Source organism: Leuresthes tenuis, unplaced genomic scaffold (assembly GCF_036924035.1).
Source record: "Leuresthes tenuis unplaced genomic scaffold, fLeuTen1.0.hap1 SCAF_12, whole genome shotgun sequence".
NCBI classification, from domain to species: Eukaryota; Metazoa; Chordata; class Actinopteri; order Atheriniformes; family Atherinopsidae; genus Leuresthes; species Leuresthes tenuis.
In genome coordinates this window covers 26,224,459-26,240,916 of record NW_027325366.1, presented here as the reverse complement: position 1 = coordinate 26,240,916, position 16,458 = coordinate 26,224,459, and the positions used below count along the sequence as shown (strand labels likewise).

At 40.3% G+C, this 16,458-nt stretch overlaps 2 protein-coding genes across 3 annotated transcripts in view; one reads left to right on the top strand and one right to left on the bottom strand.

Annotated features, from left to right (window-relative positions):
* The window catches only part of dars1 (aspartyl-tRNA synthetase 1), a 24,157-nt gene extending 12,930 nt beyond the window's left edge, over nt 1–11,227 (top strand). The window contains exons 9-18 of the mRNA XM_072397294.1: nt 1,190–1,249; nt 4,603–4,714; nt 6,036–6,170; nt 7,196–7,343; nt 8,855–9,001; nt 9,300–9,342; nt 9,830–9,910; nt 10,238–10,349; nt 10,516–10,587; nt 10,705–11,227. Of these exons, the coding sequence (XP_072253395.1) occupies nt 1,190–1,249; nt 4,603–4,714; nt 6,036–6,170; nt 7,196–7,343; nt 8,855–9,001; nt 9,300–9,342; nt 9,830–9,910; nt 10,238–10,349; nt 10,516–10,587; nt 10,705–10,796 (1,002 nt within the window). The 3' untranslated portion in view covers nt 10,797–11,227. The remainder of the gene's footprint in view (nt 1–1,189; nt 1,250–4,602; nt 4,715–6,035; nt 6,171–7,195; nt 7,344–8,854; nt 9,002–9,299; nt 9,343–9,829; nt 9,911–10,237; nt 10,350–10,515; nt 10,588–10,704) is intronic.
* LOC140319600 (protein lifeguard 3-like) lies at nt 10,974–16,458 on the bottom strand. 2 transcript variants are annotated; one of them, XM_072397296.1, is made up of 12 exons: nt 16,292–16,458; nt 15,648–15,924; nt 15,471–15,538; nt 15,288–15,352; nt 15,121–15,174; nt 14,934–14,984; nt 14,799–14,838; nt 14,571–14,608; nt 14,371–14,458; nt 13,925–14,020; nt 13,741–13,794; nt 10,974–11,800 (listed from the first exon to the last, which is right to left on the bottom strand). In XM_072397296.1, the coding sequence occupies exons 2-12, from the start codon at nt 15,913–15,915 to the stop codon at nt 11,651–11,653; spliced, it is 972 nt and encodes a 323-aa protein (XP_072253397.1). In that variant the 5' UTR covers nt 15,916–15,924; nt 16,292–16,458; the 3' UTR covers nt 10,974–11,650. The 2 variants fall into 2 exon arrangements, with proteins under 2 accessions (XP_072253397.1, XP_072253396.1); XM_072397295.1 differs by having other exon boundaries at nt 15,648–16,458.

Genomic DNA, 16,458 nt, shown 5'->3' with positions numbered 1-16,458 from the left:
TTAAAATGAAAGAATCGAGCTCTGATGCGGAGTCATTTTAGAGAATCATGAAGCATTTAAAAAGCAATTTTTTTTTCCCCAGCCACAGTTAAAGTGTTATTAGCGGTTGAGGCTTCTGTTGTTGGGTGTAAATCGTTGCCTTAGCAGCAATTCACTTCAATAAGGGTGCGATCGATTGTTCAGTTTAAGAGTTTATTCTTTACTATTTCCTTTATTCTTTTCTGTAAAGCTACTTCAGAAGACTTTATGTCTTTATGTCAGAAGGAACTTTCTGGAAGGTGCTCCTGCTTTAGTCGTGTTATTGTTAATGTGTAAAGGATCCAGTAAGTGAAATGTCACCTGCCAACAGTTATTTTTCTTCAGCTGTAGCTGCATGTGTTTTCTTCAGCCTTCATCGCCTTGTCTTGTAGAGGGTCACAGGAGGCTGAAGCCTGTTGACGTGGGACGAGAAGCACAGTTCTCCCAGGACAGGTTCCCAGCCAGCGTATCCCGTTTATATATTATCATATTACTTCTAATGAGAAAATACAAATCTCGCCATATCCCTGTCAGCCCGCCTGTGTTTGTCTGTATGCTCATCTCTGCAGCTGCAGCAGCAACTCAGGTGTTTTCTGGGGGGGATTCAGCATGCCAGTCACACACTTGTAGTAGCACCTGCCATCCCCAGAGACACAAGCCTCAACAGCCCTGTCTATTTAACCGTCTGCCAGTCTAACATTTTGTCCCTCTGCATGGGGCTGTTTGGAGCAGGATGTGGCTAAGCAGGCTATTAGCTCAAACCCCAGTGGATCCTCCAAGGAAGCCTGACATCCATGACCCTGGAAGCAGTGGTTCCTCCTGTGATGAAACATTTACTTTTTCATTTCTTTTGTTTTTTTCCCCCTCTTTTCTTTACTGGGTCCCTGTTGTCTCAGAATCCAGATGTTTTGTTGTTTATCTTGCGGCAGCTGACTCTGTAATTGTTACTGCGTGGAACAGCTGTTAGCAGTGTGACACCTTTGTGAAATAGCATATTTGCAAATTGCACCACTCAGAAATGCACCTTATGTTATATTTTCTTGCTTTGTGAGATTTGGAAAGATTTCAGAGATGTTTAAAGAACAGCAGATGAGCAGTTAAAATCTTTTGAAAAAATGTCCTGGTGTTAGAATTTTTTGGTGATGTGAGGATGTTCTTGGTTTTCTCTCAGGAAGGCAGAGCCACTGTTAACCAGGACACCAAACTGGACAACAGGGTGATTGATCTCAGGGTAAGTTGCCAGCAGAGCTTTAGAAAACCATGTGGGCGTGTGGATCAGAGCCTGCATTTTATTTATCTCCTGTTTTCAGTTACACATTATGAGGGCAAAAAACTCTTAGTTTAAATATTTGAAGCCTTACCTGTTTAAACTGATCACGTATTCACAGGTTTATCGAAAGATTGACATATGTAATGCAAAACAAGTTTTCAAATACCTTGATAAAAATAACTTAATGTCTCAATGTTCCATTATGTTAAAATAGGAAACTTTTGCAACTTCTTTATGCAGTGTATTTCAGGGTTTCACAAAAGAAAAGATGAAGCAATTGCAGGAGGAATGGAAAGTATTTTTGTTTTACATTAAACAGAAAGCAGACAGCCTTAAAACAAAAAAAAAGAAGATAAACAGAACAAAGGCCTGCGACTCATGAAGTGAAAGTGTCTGTGATTTAGGGAGCTGTTACTGTGTGGGAGATGTGCTAAACCTATGCGAGCAGCAGAAGGTACAGAGCCACAAAGTGTGTCTTTGTTTTCATATATATGGGTGATGTGGCTGACAGGAAGGCACCAAACACCACAGCACAGGTCCACGAAGCTCACAAGCCCCACAACAACACCTGCTTCTGGAGCACAGTGCACTTTGAGCTCCCAGATGAGGGTCTGTCATCAGCTTTGCACTTAAGAGTCCACTGAAGCTATAAAGTGGTTCCCACACTGGCAGACAAACACTCCAAGAGGGACCTATAAAATCCCTCTAATAATAATTTAGTTCCTATGAAACTCCCCTTATACCATACTTAAACATCAGGTGCTCCACACAAAGACCCAGTGGAACAGTTCACATGTGCTCATTTAGTTTTTGCAAAACATCTGGACATTTGTTGATCGAGACAATTGAGGATTGAATTAAAGAATCATTGTTGGGATGTTCAGAATAATCTCAGAACATTCCACTACTATTTCTTCTCACAGCCTGGGGATATAGACTGCTCTGTTTTCTAGTGATACTGAAGCGGACACATCAGTAGGACTTCGGATAGCAGCAGGGTTTTTTATACTCTCTCACACAGACATTTCGCCTCAGTGCTATCACTGTGAGATGATGTTGATGATGAGGTTTAATCCCCTGTTGCAGAGTTTTTCTGTCTTGGTCGGGCACATCTCATGTCAGTGAGTGATGCTTTCAGTTAAGATCTTTTCTATTGTTCTTGGGGAGTTGAACTTTTCAAAATTTTTCTTATCGATTCTGAGGAACTTAAAGTGGTTCAGCTGCTGTTTTTCAGCTGCTGTGACATAGATGGGTTTGTGTTTCTTTGTCTCCGTTCTTCTGAAATGTTTTATCAGTGTCTATGTTCTGTAACTTGATTAAAATATCTTCAATCAAATGAATTGGGAAAGTGCAAGCTTAAAGTCGAGCTTGAAAATTGGAGCCAACTGGACAAATGCAAAGAAGTATGATGTGTAACAGGCAGGTTTCCAGTGGTAGAAGCATTCATACTCTTTGCTGAAGATGGAGCAGTACTGTAATGTAAACTCCCCCCAAAATTCTACTCTTCAAAAAGAAGCTAACAGTTTTAATATGAAAGTAAAAGTGTTGGTCCCCCTGCTTGATGCTATGCTAAAGACCTCTTCAGGCTATTATTAGGCCATTCAGACCTGATGCAGCATATGGAGGCATCTCTTTTTCATCCCTGGGACAGCATGTGCAAGATCAATCATTTTCCAACAAAAGCTGGAGGTTTAACCTCTCATTTTTTTTTTGTTTCTACTCTGGTCAATTCTGAGAAATGTACAGGTTCACCAGACAAGTCTGAGGGGTGGTCAGACAGTTGAAATGAAACGGGTGAAGCCTCTGAGTTGAGACTATAAATAGATAAAAGCTGAAGTGAAATTATTCTGAAGATGGGCAAAAAGAACGGGCGTAAAAAGACATTTCCTCTTATCCAAAGATGTCAAATAAAAGTAGTGAAGTTCAGGGTGCAATATTTTTGCTTTGAGGTGTCAGGAAGTGGATGAACATAAACATAAACATGTACATAGTAATGTAGTCATACAAAGTGCTCAGGACAGATACTCCGGCCATCCACCTGATGTGCACATCACGACTAGCTCAAGTATTCTGCATTTCTTGAGTGCCGATGAAGTAATTCATCAGAAATGAGACGTGTATCCTTGAAAAGCAGTTGAGGAGATTAATCCGTTCAACTTTATCTCTGCTGTAATCTCATATTTCTTGTTTACGTCGTTAAAAAATGTTTTTAATTTCCCAACATTCCATGATCAGCTACGACTAAACCCCTTTTTGGTTATATAGGTGTGTCAATCGAGCCCTGGCAAAAAAATTCAACTTTAAGGGGATTTGAAACCTGACTGTGGTGTATCATCACCGCAGGTGACTTTCAAAGCATGGCAGTTTGCGGCTGACAGCTATGCCATGATCAGGTATACGTTATAGGACCAAACCATCAAAAGACATGCCAGTTTCAGCTACCTACCCATCCTCCATCACACCTACTCATAGCAGACGTGCTGTAAACAGGAAGTGCTTTCGAAGCTTTGTACACTATCTTACTCCGACTCACTTTGAGCTGATTTTCCCAGGTATAACATGGGGCACAGCCCAATGTGCAATGCCTGATACCAATGAGTCATAGATGTTGTGGTCGAAAGATTTGCAGAGGTGTTGGTAAAAGTGTTCTTGATAGGGAAAATTTTTAGAATTTTTATCACTTCTTCTTTTTGTTGAAGATTCAGATTACAGCCAGACAGCCCTGGAGCATTGTCTGCCGAGTACCAAGCTTTCCAGTGTTTATCACTTCTCCCTTCTGCCAGCAGTTAATCAGGCAAAGCCTCTTTAGCATTGGTGAAGCAGTATAAATGGGACAGAGAGATCAAGCTCTGTCGTCATTTTGATGCATAATAACTGGAGGTAAAAACTGGTAAACTGTGAAAAACTTTGGAAATGAGTCAGTAGAATTTTGACAAGATGTTTTTAATTTTTCGACATGCTTTGTCGCCTAACCATTACACTTCTGGGCTTTTTTTTTCTTTGGAGTTTGGTTTTTACTGTGATCTCCTGATTCACTTTGAGACATTTTACTCCCTGCATTGCCTTCAGCATTTACATTGATAATGACGGGTTTTAAGTTCCTGGGGCTCTTGCTGGGCTTGAATGTGTGTCTCGCCCTTGCCAGCAAATAAATGTTTCAGCCTTCGTGCAGACGGGAGGTGCGTGAAAAAAAGAATCAAAACAAACTGTCAGTCTTGTTTTTGCACATCTGTTAGGATTGTGAAATGAATCTAATGAATCACTCCATGTGTGGTGATGGCCTTCTGTGTTTGTGTGTGTGTTTCCTCACTAAGACAACCACCAGCCAGGCCATCTTTCGTCTGCAGTCAGGAGTGTGCCAGCTTTTCAGAGACACTCTCACCAAAAAGGGTTTTGTGGAGATCCAGACGCCTAAAATAATATCAGGTAAAACATACTTGCTGTCACGTTGTTCCTTTTATGTGAGACTATTTCTTTTTTTCTTTATATATATAAGAGGTTTCGGTAGAGGCCCAATTTATTCTTTTTTTTTCCCCCATTCTGCCCCCTCACAGCTGTCCTGTGAGTCACTGTGTGACAGTTGTAAGGCTGACTTCCTCTACAGGCGTGGTTCTGGACTACAAATTCATATCACGAATTTGAAGTTCATTTGAAGCTCACAAATGGTTTAAAACCAATACGTAGTCAGAGTCAATAATCCAGCCCACTGGGAGTTCGGCAAATTCACCAGCTCTCTCATCAGCTACTGTGCTTTGACATTCCCACAGGCTTTCCTTGAGATTATTCCAAAAGAGCTCAGCTCACTTTACTGAAGAAGGAAATTAAAAGAAAAACTTACAATTCAGATAAAAGAAATCTTCCCAATGCTGTTCAGGGTTCTTTTTCCTTGAATCGTGTCTCTTTTCCTGCTGTTACTTTCTCTACATGGGGTGCAAAAAGAGACCGCTTTAGAGTGAGAATTAATCAACCTCTGCTGAAATGTACTGTTCCAGGCCTAGAGCAATCTCATTGAACTAGCTGTTGCTGATGATGGATACATTGTTAAATGTATAATAGGAACAAAATTAGATCTAAAATTATTCGTTTGAACTCATTTTCAAACAATCAGTACTGTGTTAATATGATGTTAAAGCACATAAGTCACATACTGCAGTCTTCAGGCTCCCACGTGGTCGTCATTTTTGAAAAGAACAGTGTCTTTCTCACTTCCTCTTTTCCGAAGGAACCAATGATCGTGGCTTCAGCGAGATTTAAAAGTGCCGCTCTTTTTCTTCAGGCGGAAACTGTGAAACAACATTGTGTACTTTTTGTAAAACCACATCTTCCTGCATGCCAACACCCACCCCACAGTGTATACATTGTGAAGCGCGTGAACCCCCACCCTGACATGAGAATATCAGATATAACCCTGATGACGTGTGTCAAAAAGGGAACTGCAGATGTGTCACGCAAGACCACTCCCTCCTATTTAATGATGTGATCTGTTTTTGTCTGCTCTCATAAACCGTCAGTACGCAACTGATGAAGGTTAAAGACAACGATTTCTGTCTTTATTGTGCAAATAAAGAGTGACTGTTTGTTGGTTAAACTGACCAAACACCCCAAACTTCTAATGAACAGGTGATGTGTGGGATGGGCCAAGGTTTTTAAACCTATTTCTGAACATTCTTAGCTGTAAATGTGAGTTTGTGCTTTGGGGCAGTGATATATCCCATCATTCCTAAAAGTGGTCTTTGTCCTCTTCCAGCTGCCAGTGAAGGTGGTGCAAACGTCTTCACGGTGTCTTACTTTAAAACCAGCGCCTACCTGGCCCAGTCCCCTCAGCTCTACAAGCAGATGTGCATCTGTGCTGACTTTGACAAGGTCTTTTGTGTGGGTCCAGGTAAGGATGTCTCCCATCTGTCCCTTCATATGTTGGCAAAGTACTTACAGCAAGACAGCAAAATGAGCAGCTTGGGCATAATGAAAAATGGAGACCCTATTAACTGAGGTGACACATTTAAAAATGGCTCCAAATATGTTTAAGGTTGTTAAAGCTTAACAGACTTCTCTCTGTTGCTTTTACTGTGGTCTTAGCTTCATTTGTTAGTGACACAATGGGACTTGTAAAAGGCTTTATATGCTGAAATAAGAGAGCCACCAGCTCTTCAGCTGAGCAAATACTGCCACCATCTGATTAGCTAGGCAAACGCCTTCATCATTGTATACTTAATGCAGTTTTCCTATGCGGTGCCATCCTTTTTAAACTGCCACATTGTCTAATTCATAGCTGGCATGTGATTGTCACCTGTGATAGAATTACATTTTTGGAAGAAGGATTCACATTTAGTATCCTATTGACTAAACTGAGGTGTTTTATTTGCTTCTGTATAGCTTCACCAGAGAAATGAAAGGGCTTAAGATAATTGCTGCTTCTTGGGCACCGTTGTACTTACCATTGCTGCCTTAGTTACAGTCACATGATTTCAGTATGTCAGGAGAACTGGGATCAGCTCAAAATCCCTGCAGCCACAAGCTCGACTGTTTAAAGTCCGCATCCATGGAACCAGTATATGAAAGAGTCCAGTAACGTTCCACCTGGGAACTGTTCGTTTTCACAAAAGAAGAAATGTGGTTGCGTGATTATTTATTTTTTTCCCACTTTGTTTAAATGTATGTAAAGGTCAGATGCAAGAGGTTTCAGATAAAAACTTTGTGTGTTTCCATACAAAAGCAGAAAGGCAAATGTATACCCTCTGAAAAACTAAACTAGTGCCCGTAATAGCACACTTCATGCTTTTTCCAGGCTGCGCACCTAGGACTGCAGACTACAGTTCCACTGTATGAGTAGCCATTTCACCAAAAGCTGTGTTGAAACCTTTCTTCTGCCTCCCTTCTGCTCCTGTTTACCTTGTTTTGACCTGTCAGTTTTCAGGGCAGAGGACTCCAACACCCACCGTCACCTGACGGAGTTTGTGGGTCTGGATATTGAGATGGCCTTCAACTATCATTACCACGAAGTGATAGACTCCATCACCGACACCATGGTGCAGATCTTCAAGGGCTTGAGAGACAAGTGAGATTTATAGAGTAAAGCTTAAAACGTACAAAGTTGCACTGAAACTTTGAGTCAGGGTGACAAACTGCTGGTGATTACATGATAGATGGTGGATGTCTATCAAAGTATGCACATATTATTTATAAATGATAAGAACAAAAATCTGGACAATGTACAAAGTCGTGTCAAAATTATCTTTTCATTTTGTTTATATATTAGAGATAAACATCTATCAGTAAAAACTTACTTAGTATAGAAACTAATCATTTTAGAAAGCAGCCTTTAAGAATTCTTGTTGTAAAGTTCCCTATATTTTCTCAAGCCTCTTTTCAAAGACAAGCATGACAGGTTTTCTGAAATTGCATGTGGTATATTGATAGGACACGTTTCATGAAATATGTGGTGATTTAAGGAATCTCCTATTGACAAAACCTAGTCAAATAAATGCCAAATGGTGTATTTTGTGCAACTTTTTTAATCTGAAAGAACATGTGTTATTGAAGTCAGACAAAATGACAAAAACATGGTTTTGCCTCTAGCGTTTCACCTTAAGTATTCACTTTACTGATTAACAAATAATTGCACTTACTCTGTTTAGGGAAAATGGTATGGTGGAGCTTTATTGCCTCCTAGTGGTGGAAATTAGTACAGCAAGCATGAAGCCCCTCAGTAGCTAATGACTGAATACTGTGGGAGCTGGGTGAATCTTTTTATGTATGGAGCCTGAAGCAATTCTGGCTTCACATATCTATGCATGACAGTGATATTTAGGCTTTGCTGCACCAGTGAGAAAAGAAGCAGGGGCTTTGCGTTGGACTGACGAGAACAACTCAAACTCTTGCAACTCCCTGGGCACGAAGAAAGACCTTTAACGTCATCTAGAGCAAATATCCTGAGCACAGTTGAATCAGTGGACTGAATAAGGTTATATACCAGCTCCTTTAAAGTGAATATACCACTAATACTGTACACATGCCTGTGGTGGGTTAGTTTCAGCTTGTGACAGCAGTTCCTCTTTATCAGGGTACATTGACAGTTCTCATCTCATGACTTTCCAGACTGTTCCCTTTGACTTATAAACTATTTTGAATGGGCTGTTGTCTGATGTTCCAGCACCGAAGGCACGCATGACCTGGCATTTATTTCATCTCACATCGTCTCCTGTTGTTGTTACAATATTCAACATATCAAAATCGTGAATATTAGACTTTTTTTTTTATATAGTATAAATTATGAGACTTCTGCATTTATTGTAAGACTGTTTCTCATTACAGTGATTCTCATTAAACCACGAGTTGTAGTGTGTGTTTGCTTGTAACTCAAATTGTGAGAACTCTGTTACAAAAAGTGAAACCCCATTATTTAACTCCACCAACTTTAAGGTTTGGACTACTTCTAAGATCAGAACGACATTGTATTATTGTTGAAAAATGGATGATTGTACTAAGTTTGCAGTAATGAACTGAAGTCCGTGTAATGTCCTCTCAAACAGACACGTGTGTGTATGTGTGTGTGCGCTCCTTCTTCAGCTTCCAGACAGAGATTCAGACAGTGAACAAGCAGTTCCCAAGTGAACCTTTCAAATTCCTGGAGCCTACTCTGAGGCTGGAGTACACTGAGGCCGTGGCCATGCTGCATGAGGCCGGGGTGGAGATGGGTGACGAGGATGACCTCAGGTCAGAATACACCACACAAGCTTTGGCTTGAATCTTGTCAGATGGTTTCATCTGATAAAAGCAGAAGTTTGTTTTGTCAACAGTTTGTCAAGGGAGGATGTTAACACATAAGAAAATAATTCTTGTGATCAAAGGGGTTCTCCTTAAATTTACAGCACGGCTGGTGCATGAATAGAGGTGTTCGTAGTGTGAAAGGTCAGATCATGAAAGAAATGTACAACATTCAGTTAAAGAAAAGAGATGATAGATGTGTCTTTAGTGGAGTTATTTTAAAGTCTGTCTTGTTTTTGTTTTGCAGTACACCCAATGAAAAACTGCTGGGTCGTCTTGTCAAGGAAAAGGTACGTTCAGATATGTTTCCGTCGTTGAAGGTCAGATTGTAATGATTTGATAATTACTTGATGCATTGTTGACTGCAGGAAATGTGTCAGTTTAAAGTTGACAAAAGCCTCTTTCTTAGCTTCAGCAGAGTTCTCAAAAAGCCCGCCTGTGATGTCATTATAAAGTCATCAGGCACCGGGAATTTTTGACTTAATGTTTCTCTCCGTTGAACTGAAACTACTACCATATAGCCTTTATTGTTATTACAGCACGCAGCAAAAACACCCTGCTGTAGTCATCAAGGCCTTTTCAGGAGAAACAGAAAACTCGTCAAATCATGTATCCGTGAGCTGTAGTTGTAGTGCACAACACACAGCAGCCTACATCCACAGGAAAAGTGCTTTATTATTATTTAAGCCCGTTGCTGCTTGTTGCTCCTGTGTCTTCATTGGTCCACGCAGTGACACAGCGCTTGTTTGTTGATCAATCTTTTGTTCTTTTTAACAGTATGATACTGACTTCTACGTGCTGGATAAATACCCACTGTCTGTTAGACCCTTCTACACGATGCCCGATCCAAACAACCCTGTAAGTTTCTCAGTTACCCGTAAACACACATGAACTCTCAATCACAGCGACAGAATAAAAGTGAAGAATGTAAGAAGAATTTTTACAGATTAATTTATGGTTGACCTGGTAACTTGTGTCGCAGCTACATGAATACGTGAAAGATTTAACTTAATTAGGAACACAGTTAGCTGTGAAGTCCTAAGAAAACGTGCTGCTGTAGTGATATGTTAACTATCTAAGTTAACTATCTAAATCTGTGTCAGAGTCACATTTTTTCCTCCTTTTATAAACAGATGTGAGGATGATCTTATACTTAAACTTTTTTCTTTTCTTTTTTTCATGCAGAAATACTCCAACTCTTACGATATGTTCATGAGGGGGGAAGAGATCCTGTCTGGAGCTCAGAGAGTCCACGATGCTCAGCTGCTGACCGAAAGAGCCATTCATCACCAGATTGGTAAGATGAAGTGGTTTTCACATGAAGGCACTGAGTGAATTTAGGGATTTGTCTCTCTCTATGGGTGAGGAGTGGCACCTGTAACAGCAGCACACTGATTGTTAATGTTGGTAGAAACAAGCAAAAAGCCCTAAGTGATAAGTGAACTTTTCTTTTATAACACTAGATTTGGAGAAGATCAAGTCATATATCGACTCCTTCCGCTTTGGAGCTCCTCCACATGGTGGCGGTGGCATTGGTAAGTAATACATCTGTCACATGTTGTTGTTTCTTACAGCAGTGCAATAACAGAAACTCCTTTGAAAAATGATCACTTTTTAAAAGTACGTTAAGTGAGTAAACTTATCCTTCATAGGACTGGAGAGAGTCTGCATGCTCTACCTGGGTCTCCACAATGTGCGCCAGACCTCCATGTTCCCACGTGACCCCAAGCGCCTAACACCTTGAGCAGACCTTTATGTGGACGAAGTCGGTCCCCACTGGACAAACACAGATAATGGCCACGGAAAAAAATTACTTATCCACAATCAAGAAAGATAGAGTGTAGGAGCTAGTGCCACCAGATGTTAACCAATAAGAGCGAAGCAGTTGAAACAGCATGATGTACTTTATTGATCGAAACAGATACAATAAAGAGAAGAAATTAGCCGTTATTCATGTTCTTGGGAAAGCTGAACACATCTAATTCACCTTCTGATCAGTGAGTCAGTGTTTGTCTGAGGTTTTTAACATAGGGAGATTAAAAATAGATTAATACAGATCAGAGTCCCTCCTACTACCAGCACTGACGTTGGACTAATGATTGTGGTGTCCAGCAGTATGCCTGCAACTACACTTGTTTTGTAAGTAATTAATAAAATAAAAAAACTGACAGTAAACACTTTGTATGCTTTGTTTTCATATTTTGGGAGGGGATGAGGTCAAAAGGTTTTACTCATAGGAATAACTCTGTAAATTGATGCATTTATGGTTAAGTTTTAGTAAAAGTTATTGTTCAGATTCCTACATTGCTTAACATGCACACGAATAGTAAATCACAAATATAACGCAAAGCTGAAGTGTCTCTCTCATTCATACTTGGGTACATAAAAAAATACAACCCTGCTTCAGTCAAAGTGCTCCAGTGTTACTGACATACAAATAAGACTATATACAATAATTAACAGTTAAAAATCTCAACACTGATGATATGGATGCATTCAGACTTTAAACACTTGTTTACACGTGTAACATTGCTCTTAGTTAATGCACTTTACTGTAAATCCAACTTTAAGATAAGAAAATGCCTTCTAAGCACTGGTCTACTCTGTTACGGTTCCACTGATTTGAAGGATAAAGAGGAAGATTTGAACAATATCAACGTAGAGAGAAAGCGCTCCATAGATGTACTCCTCTGGGCTGATGGCCAGCTCCCGATTCCCAATAAGAAGCTGAGTGTTGTACACTAAAAACTAAAACAAAGTGAAAAGACAATAAGCTCATTGTATCACGGCGGCACGAAACAGAAAAGCTGACTTCTCCTTGAAATACTTTCCGTCTTCTTATCCTCAAACTAAACACTGCAGATCTGTGACTTTGCGTTTGTCTTTGATCAGTTTGGTCAAATTGACTTCATAACTTGGCTGAACTACTGCCCTGACATTTAATATGGATTTTATATGACTGAGACAAACTCAATGAAGCTTTATACGTTCATATATTCTACCTGTATCTGGACCTGTGACACTGTGAGGCTGAGCAGTTCTTTGACACGGAGGTCTATGTTCACCGTCTCAGCTCAGGTCTGTGCCAGAAGGGGTTGCGAGACTGCGACTAAGCAGGATAGACGCTCTGCAGTGAGTGGTCGCTACAGCTGATTGGACCCTAAGCACTGTTCAATACGATACAGTCCATTACTAAATAATTACTGTATTGACATTTGCTAACGAAATTTGGATCAGTATATTGTCAGCAGGTATTGGTTGAGCTCAGATATACAGGCGTGAGCCACTATGTGGTGTGAAAAATACTGCAGTGAGAAACTTTCTTTTTCAAACTAAACATGAAGTGGAAATGTCACCAAAGTGGCCCCATCATGTGATATTACACTGTTATTCATTGAACAAAGTCTTCTAAGCGATGTAAAAATCTAAGTACACCCCATTATGCAATAACTTGTAGGGCCACCTTATCTTTGTTAGCAATAATTTAAAATAATTCATTTCTGTCTGACGTTATCAGTCTTTCACATTATTGTGGAGGAAAATTTGGTCTACTCTTCTTTACAACGTTACTTCAGTTCATTGAGGTTTATGGACAGCTCTCTTAAAGTCCCACCACATCATTTCGATCAGGTTGAAGCCTGAACTTTGACTGGACCACTGCAACACACTGAGTCGTTTCTTTTTCAGACACCCTCTTGTAGATTTGCTGCTGTGTTTGAGATCATTGTCCTGTTGCATGAATCATTTCCTGTCGAGTTTTAGCTGAACACGTGACCTCACATTTGACTCTAGAATACTTTGGTATACAGAGGAGTTTACAGTCGACTGGTGTCCAGTTACTGTGACTACAACACAAGCCCAAGTCATCAGCCATCCACCACTGTGCTTAACAGTTGGTATGAGGTGTTTGTGCTGATGTGCTGTGTTTGGTTTTCTCTAAAGGTGGTGCTGTACTTTATGATCAAACATCTCCACATCTGTCTAAAGCACATTGTTCCAGAAGTCTTCTTCAGATGCAACTTGAAAAACCTAAGCTGAGACTGGTAGAGTCTGAGACATAGCTCCAGGGTTTTTTGTGGTTCCTCATTCACTGATTTGTGAAATTAGCATCTGGCTGCTATTTTCCCTCCTAATTCCTAGAGAAACATTAAAAAAAGTGGACTTTAGCTTTTCACACACTGTTTTTGAATGTTGGCTCAGTTTTTGTGAAATGAATATTAACTGTTTAATAGGTCATTGGTAGTTGTTAATCTGAGATTGCATTTACCTCATGTCAGGACCAGGGAATGGCCAGAATATACATATGTATTATAGAAATGGTTTATAGAATATGTATTATAGAAAAAGAAAGTGTACTTTTCTTTTTTCTTTCTTTTCATTTTCCTAAATGTGCTAATAACTGGCTTTGGCATCTGTCTCATTAATCTGGTATGGATTTGTAAAGCTAATAAAAAACACCAAGCACAGTACATCTGAGGCTGACAAGAAAGGGAAATCATAAACAAAAACGTGGATAAAGCGTCTTCCGCATCGCCTTGCCTGTGGCTAGAAACAGCAAGTTATCAGCATGCTATTCAAGTCTTCCAAATTACTCTGTAATTCAAGACTATTAGCCCTTTTGTTTTTCAACACCCTTGTAATAGCCAGCTGAAATGCTCTCCTTAATTTTTTTGTCCGAGTAGACTCACCAGAGTGTAAACGATGGCTCCAATTGCAGCGTATAGCATATGCAGCCAAGGGACCTGTTGAGTGACAGAAGAAAGGCTTCTGAATGTGAAATTGCTCTCTCAGATACACCCTTCAAAGCTGCTGCTGCTGCTCACACCATGAACAGAGAGACTGAATTAAAGGATTTGACAAAAGAGTTCTCACATATTGGAAGGAAAGCACGATGGCTGTAACAATCCCAATGATCATGAGCAAAACAGCAGCGATACAGAGAAATCCTCCGCAGGAGGTGAAGTCCACCTGTGATGAGAAACAAGCCATTAACAGGATGAAAGGGAAGTTAATACGCTTCAAGCTACATGAAGGAGCAATGAGGGGACGCTGAGAGAGGATCAGAGTAAGGTTTAAAGTAAAAATTAAATGGGTTGGATTTGTCATGTACAAGCCAAGAATGTAACTATGTATCTCGAGTTGCATCAGCCAGAGAAGATGGAGTCACATCTTATCCCAAAATGTTATAAATATTTAAAGGAACTCAGTGCCCCATTGTAATGCGAGACAAAGGAGTTCTTTTACACTGACAACAAAGACATCCTCTGACAAGCCACAGGCTACTGAGCTGCAGCGAAACACTTTACATCTCCATCTACCTTCGTTTGGAAGCAGAAGATTGTCACCGCAATGCACACTACCGCTGTTATTCCCATGGCAAGAAACACTGCTTTTGTTTCATAATAGCTGTAAGAGACACATATCGTGTGATTAAAGCAACAGAGATGCACACATATCTTATCAAGACTGTATATATGTATGAGATTAGTAATGCGCTGAATGTGAGCCAGAAACAAACCTCGAAATGGTTCCAGCCATGTAAGACAAGGCAAGAGTCTGTAGGATAGAACATAGAAACAATCAGTGTCTTAAATAACAGTTTGTTTAACCTTTTTTTTGACTGGCCGCTTTTATTTTGTTTTACTTTGCCAATCTTCATCTCAAATACTAACTCGTCACCTAATGTTGCCACATGGACCCCTAACTGGACCCTCACTTAACTCACACATCAATGACCAATACTTACAAATATTCCCAGCAGCACAAGATTCAATGGAAAGCGTCTCCTAAAGAAAGTTTAAGAGGAATGTGTTAATATGAGTGAATAAGAGAATTATCTATGTTTATACAGTAAACTTATCCAGAGCCAGGCCTTGCTTACCTTGGCTCTTTGCAGCAGACGAGGATGCAGTACACCAAAAAATAAACCACCCTACAGGGAAATAAATCACCATCAATGTCATTGTATAATATAACAGCCACGAGTAGCACTGGATAGATGCTGTTTTTTCTTGTAACATGACTTTGTATTATCTAAATTTAGTTGTTGTTACTCAAGAGTTACTCACAAAGATGCCCAGTAGATGCCAGGGTATTTGATGACAAACAGCCTCACTGGGTCACTGTGTAAGGACAGTTAATAATTGATCACTGAGGAGTACATAGCTTCTCGCCCTTCATCGAATATTTTCAGGAGCAAGATGGATGTTGTACTGGTGTGAATAGGGAGACTTACACAAATGTAAAGACCGCAACAACCGAAAAAGTGACAGCAAGCTGAACAGTCAAAATCATGTAAACCTGTCCACAAACAAATCAAAAAGGTGAGATGAGCAAACAGAAAGAGTGGCACTCAGAAACAGAACAACGTTGTGTGTGTGCCTTTGAATGTGGCATCAGGAATGATCAATTCACTTACCTTTCTGATGAAGGCATGCCGAACAGATGTGTTTTCCCACTGGGTGCTGAAAAAATCATCCATGTCTCCTGCAGAATTTGGATTACCAAAGTGATACTTTAACTTTATAAGATCTAGCAGACAATATAATAATAATAATGGAGTGATTGATTGAAGCCTGTGAAAAGTCCTCTAAACCTGGGTTGGACGCAGACATTCCTGCAGACAAAGTGGGTATGGGCATCCCAGTTGGGCAGAAGCCAGGGCCTGGATTCATGCTGGCTTGCGGGTAGACGGCCCCCTGGCCCCAGTAGCCAGGCGGGCCGTGGCACATGCCAGGACTGGGACTGTAAGAAGGAGGAGGAGGAAGAGGGGCGCCATGCTGTGGCTGGTAGGGGTCATTACCAGACTTAGGTTGATGCAGCGCGTCCTCATAAGACGGAGGACTGTCAGTTTTAGAAGTCATTTTTCTGGACTCCATAAAGAGAGGATGAGATAAACAGTTACATCAGAATTATATTCCATATGTATTGTATGGGAGGCTAAGTGACACATGTTGACAAGAGGATATGGTGACTAGCCATCTTCTAATTATTGTGCATTTCTTTCTCAATTACAGAACAATATCTTGTTCTTATATTCTAATGGGAAAGCTACAACACACTTTTCAAACAAAGTTATGTTTATAATTTCCTCTGAAAAGTCTTGTGTGTGTAGTTCTGTAAATATAGCACATAATGAGAGCAGGCCGCATAAGAACAGTGGCTCAAATTCATGTTATAAACCAATCCGAATTCATGCATGAAAAAATTAAACATAAACAGCCAGAAAGGGTTACTTACTTTGTGGCTCTAGCCAACGATGACAGAACAGTGCACCTCAGTCCTGATTCCTCAGAGGTTTGCAGACTTGCAGTACAGGAAGATGTCATCTTTGTAACTGGATATGTTCACTGAAACTCACACTACTCTTTCTCAGAGAGCATGCAGACTAGTTGCTTTGGCTCCCG

Coding starts and splice junctions, on each gene's coding strand:
- LOC140319600 (XM_072397295.1), bottom strand. CDS start 15,930: ATGGAGTCCAGAAAAATGACTTCTAAAACTGACAGTCCTCCGTCTTAT. Junction 14,985..15,120: donor GGCATCTACTGGGCATCTTT/GTGAGTAACTCT, acceptor ATTTCCCTGTAG/GGTGGTTTATTTTTTGGTGT. Junction 14,609..14,798: donor TTGTGCTGCTGGGAATATTT/GTAAGTATTGGT, acceptor TCTATCCTACAG/ACTCTTGCCTTGTCTTACAT.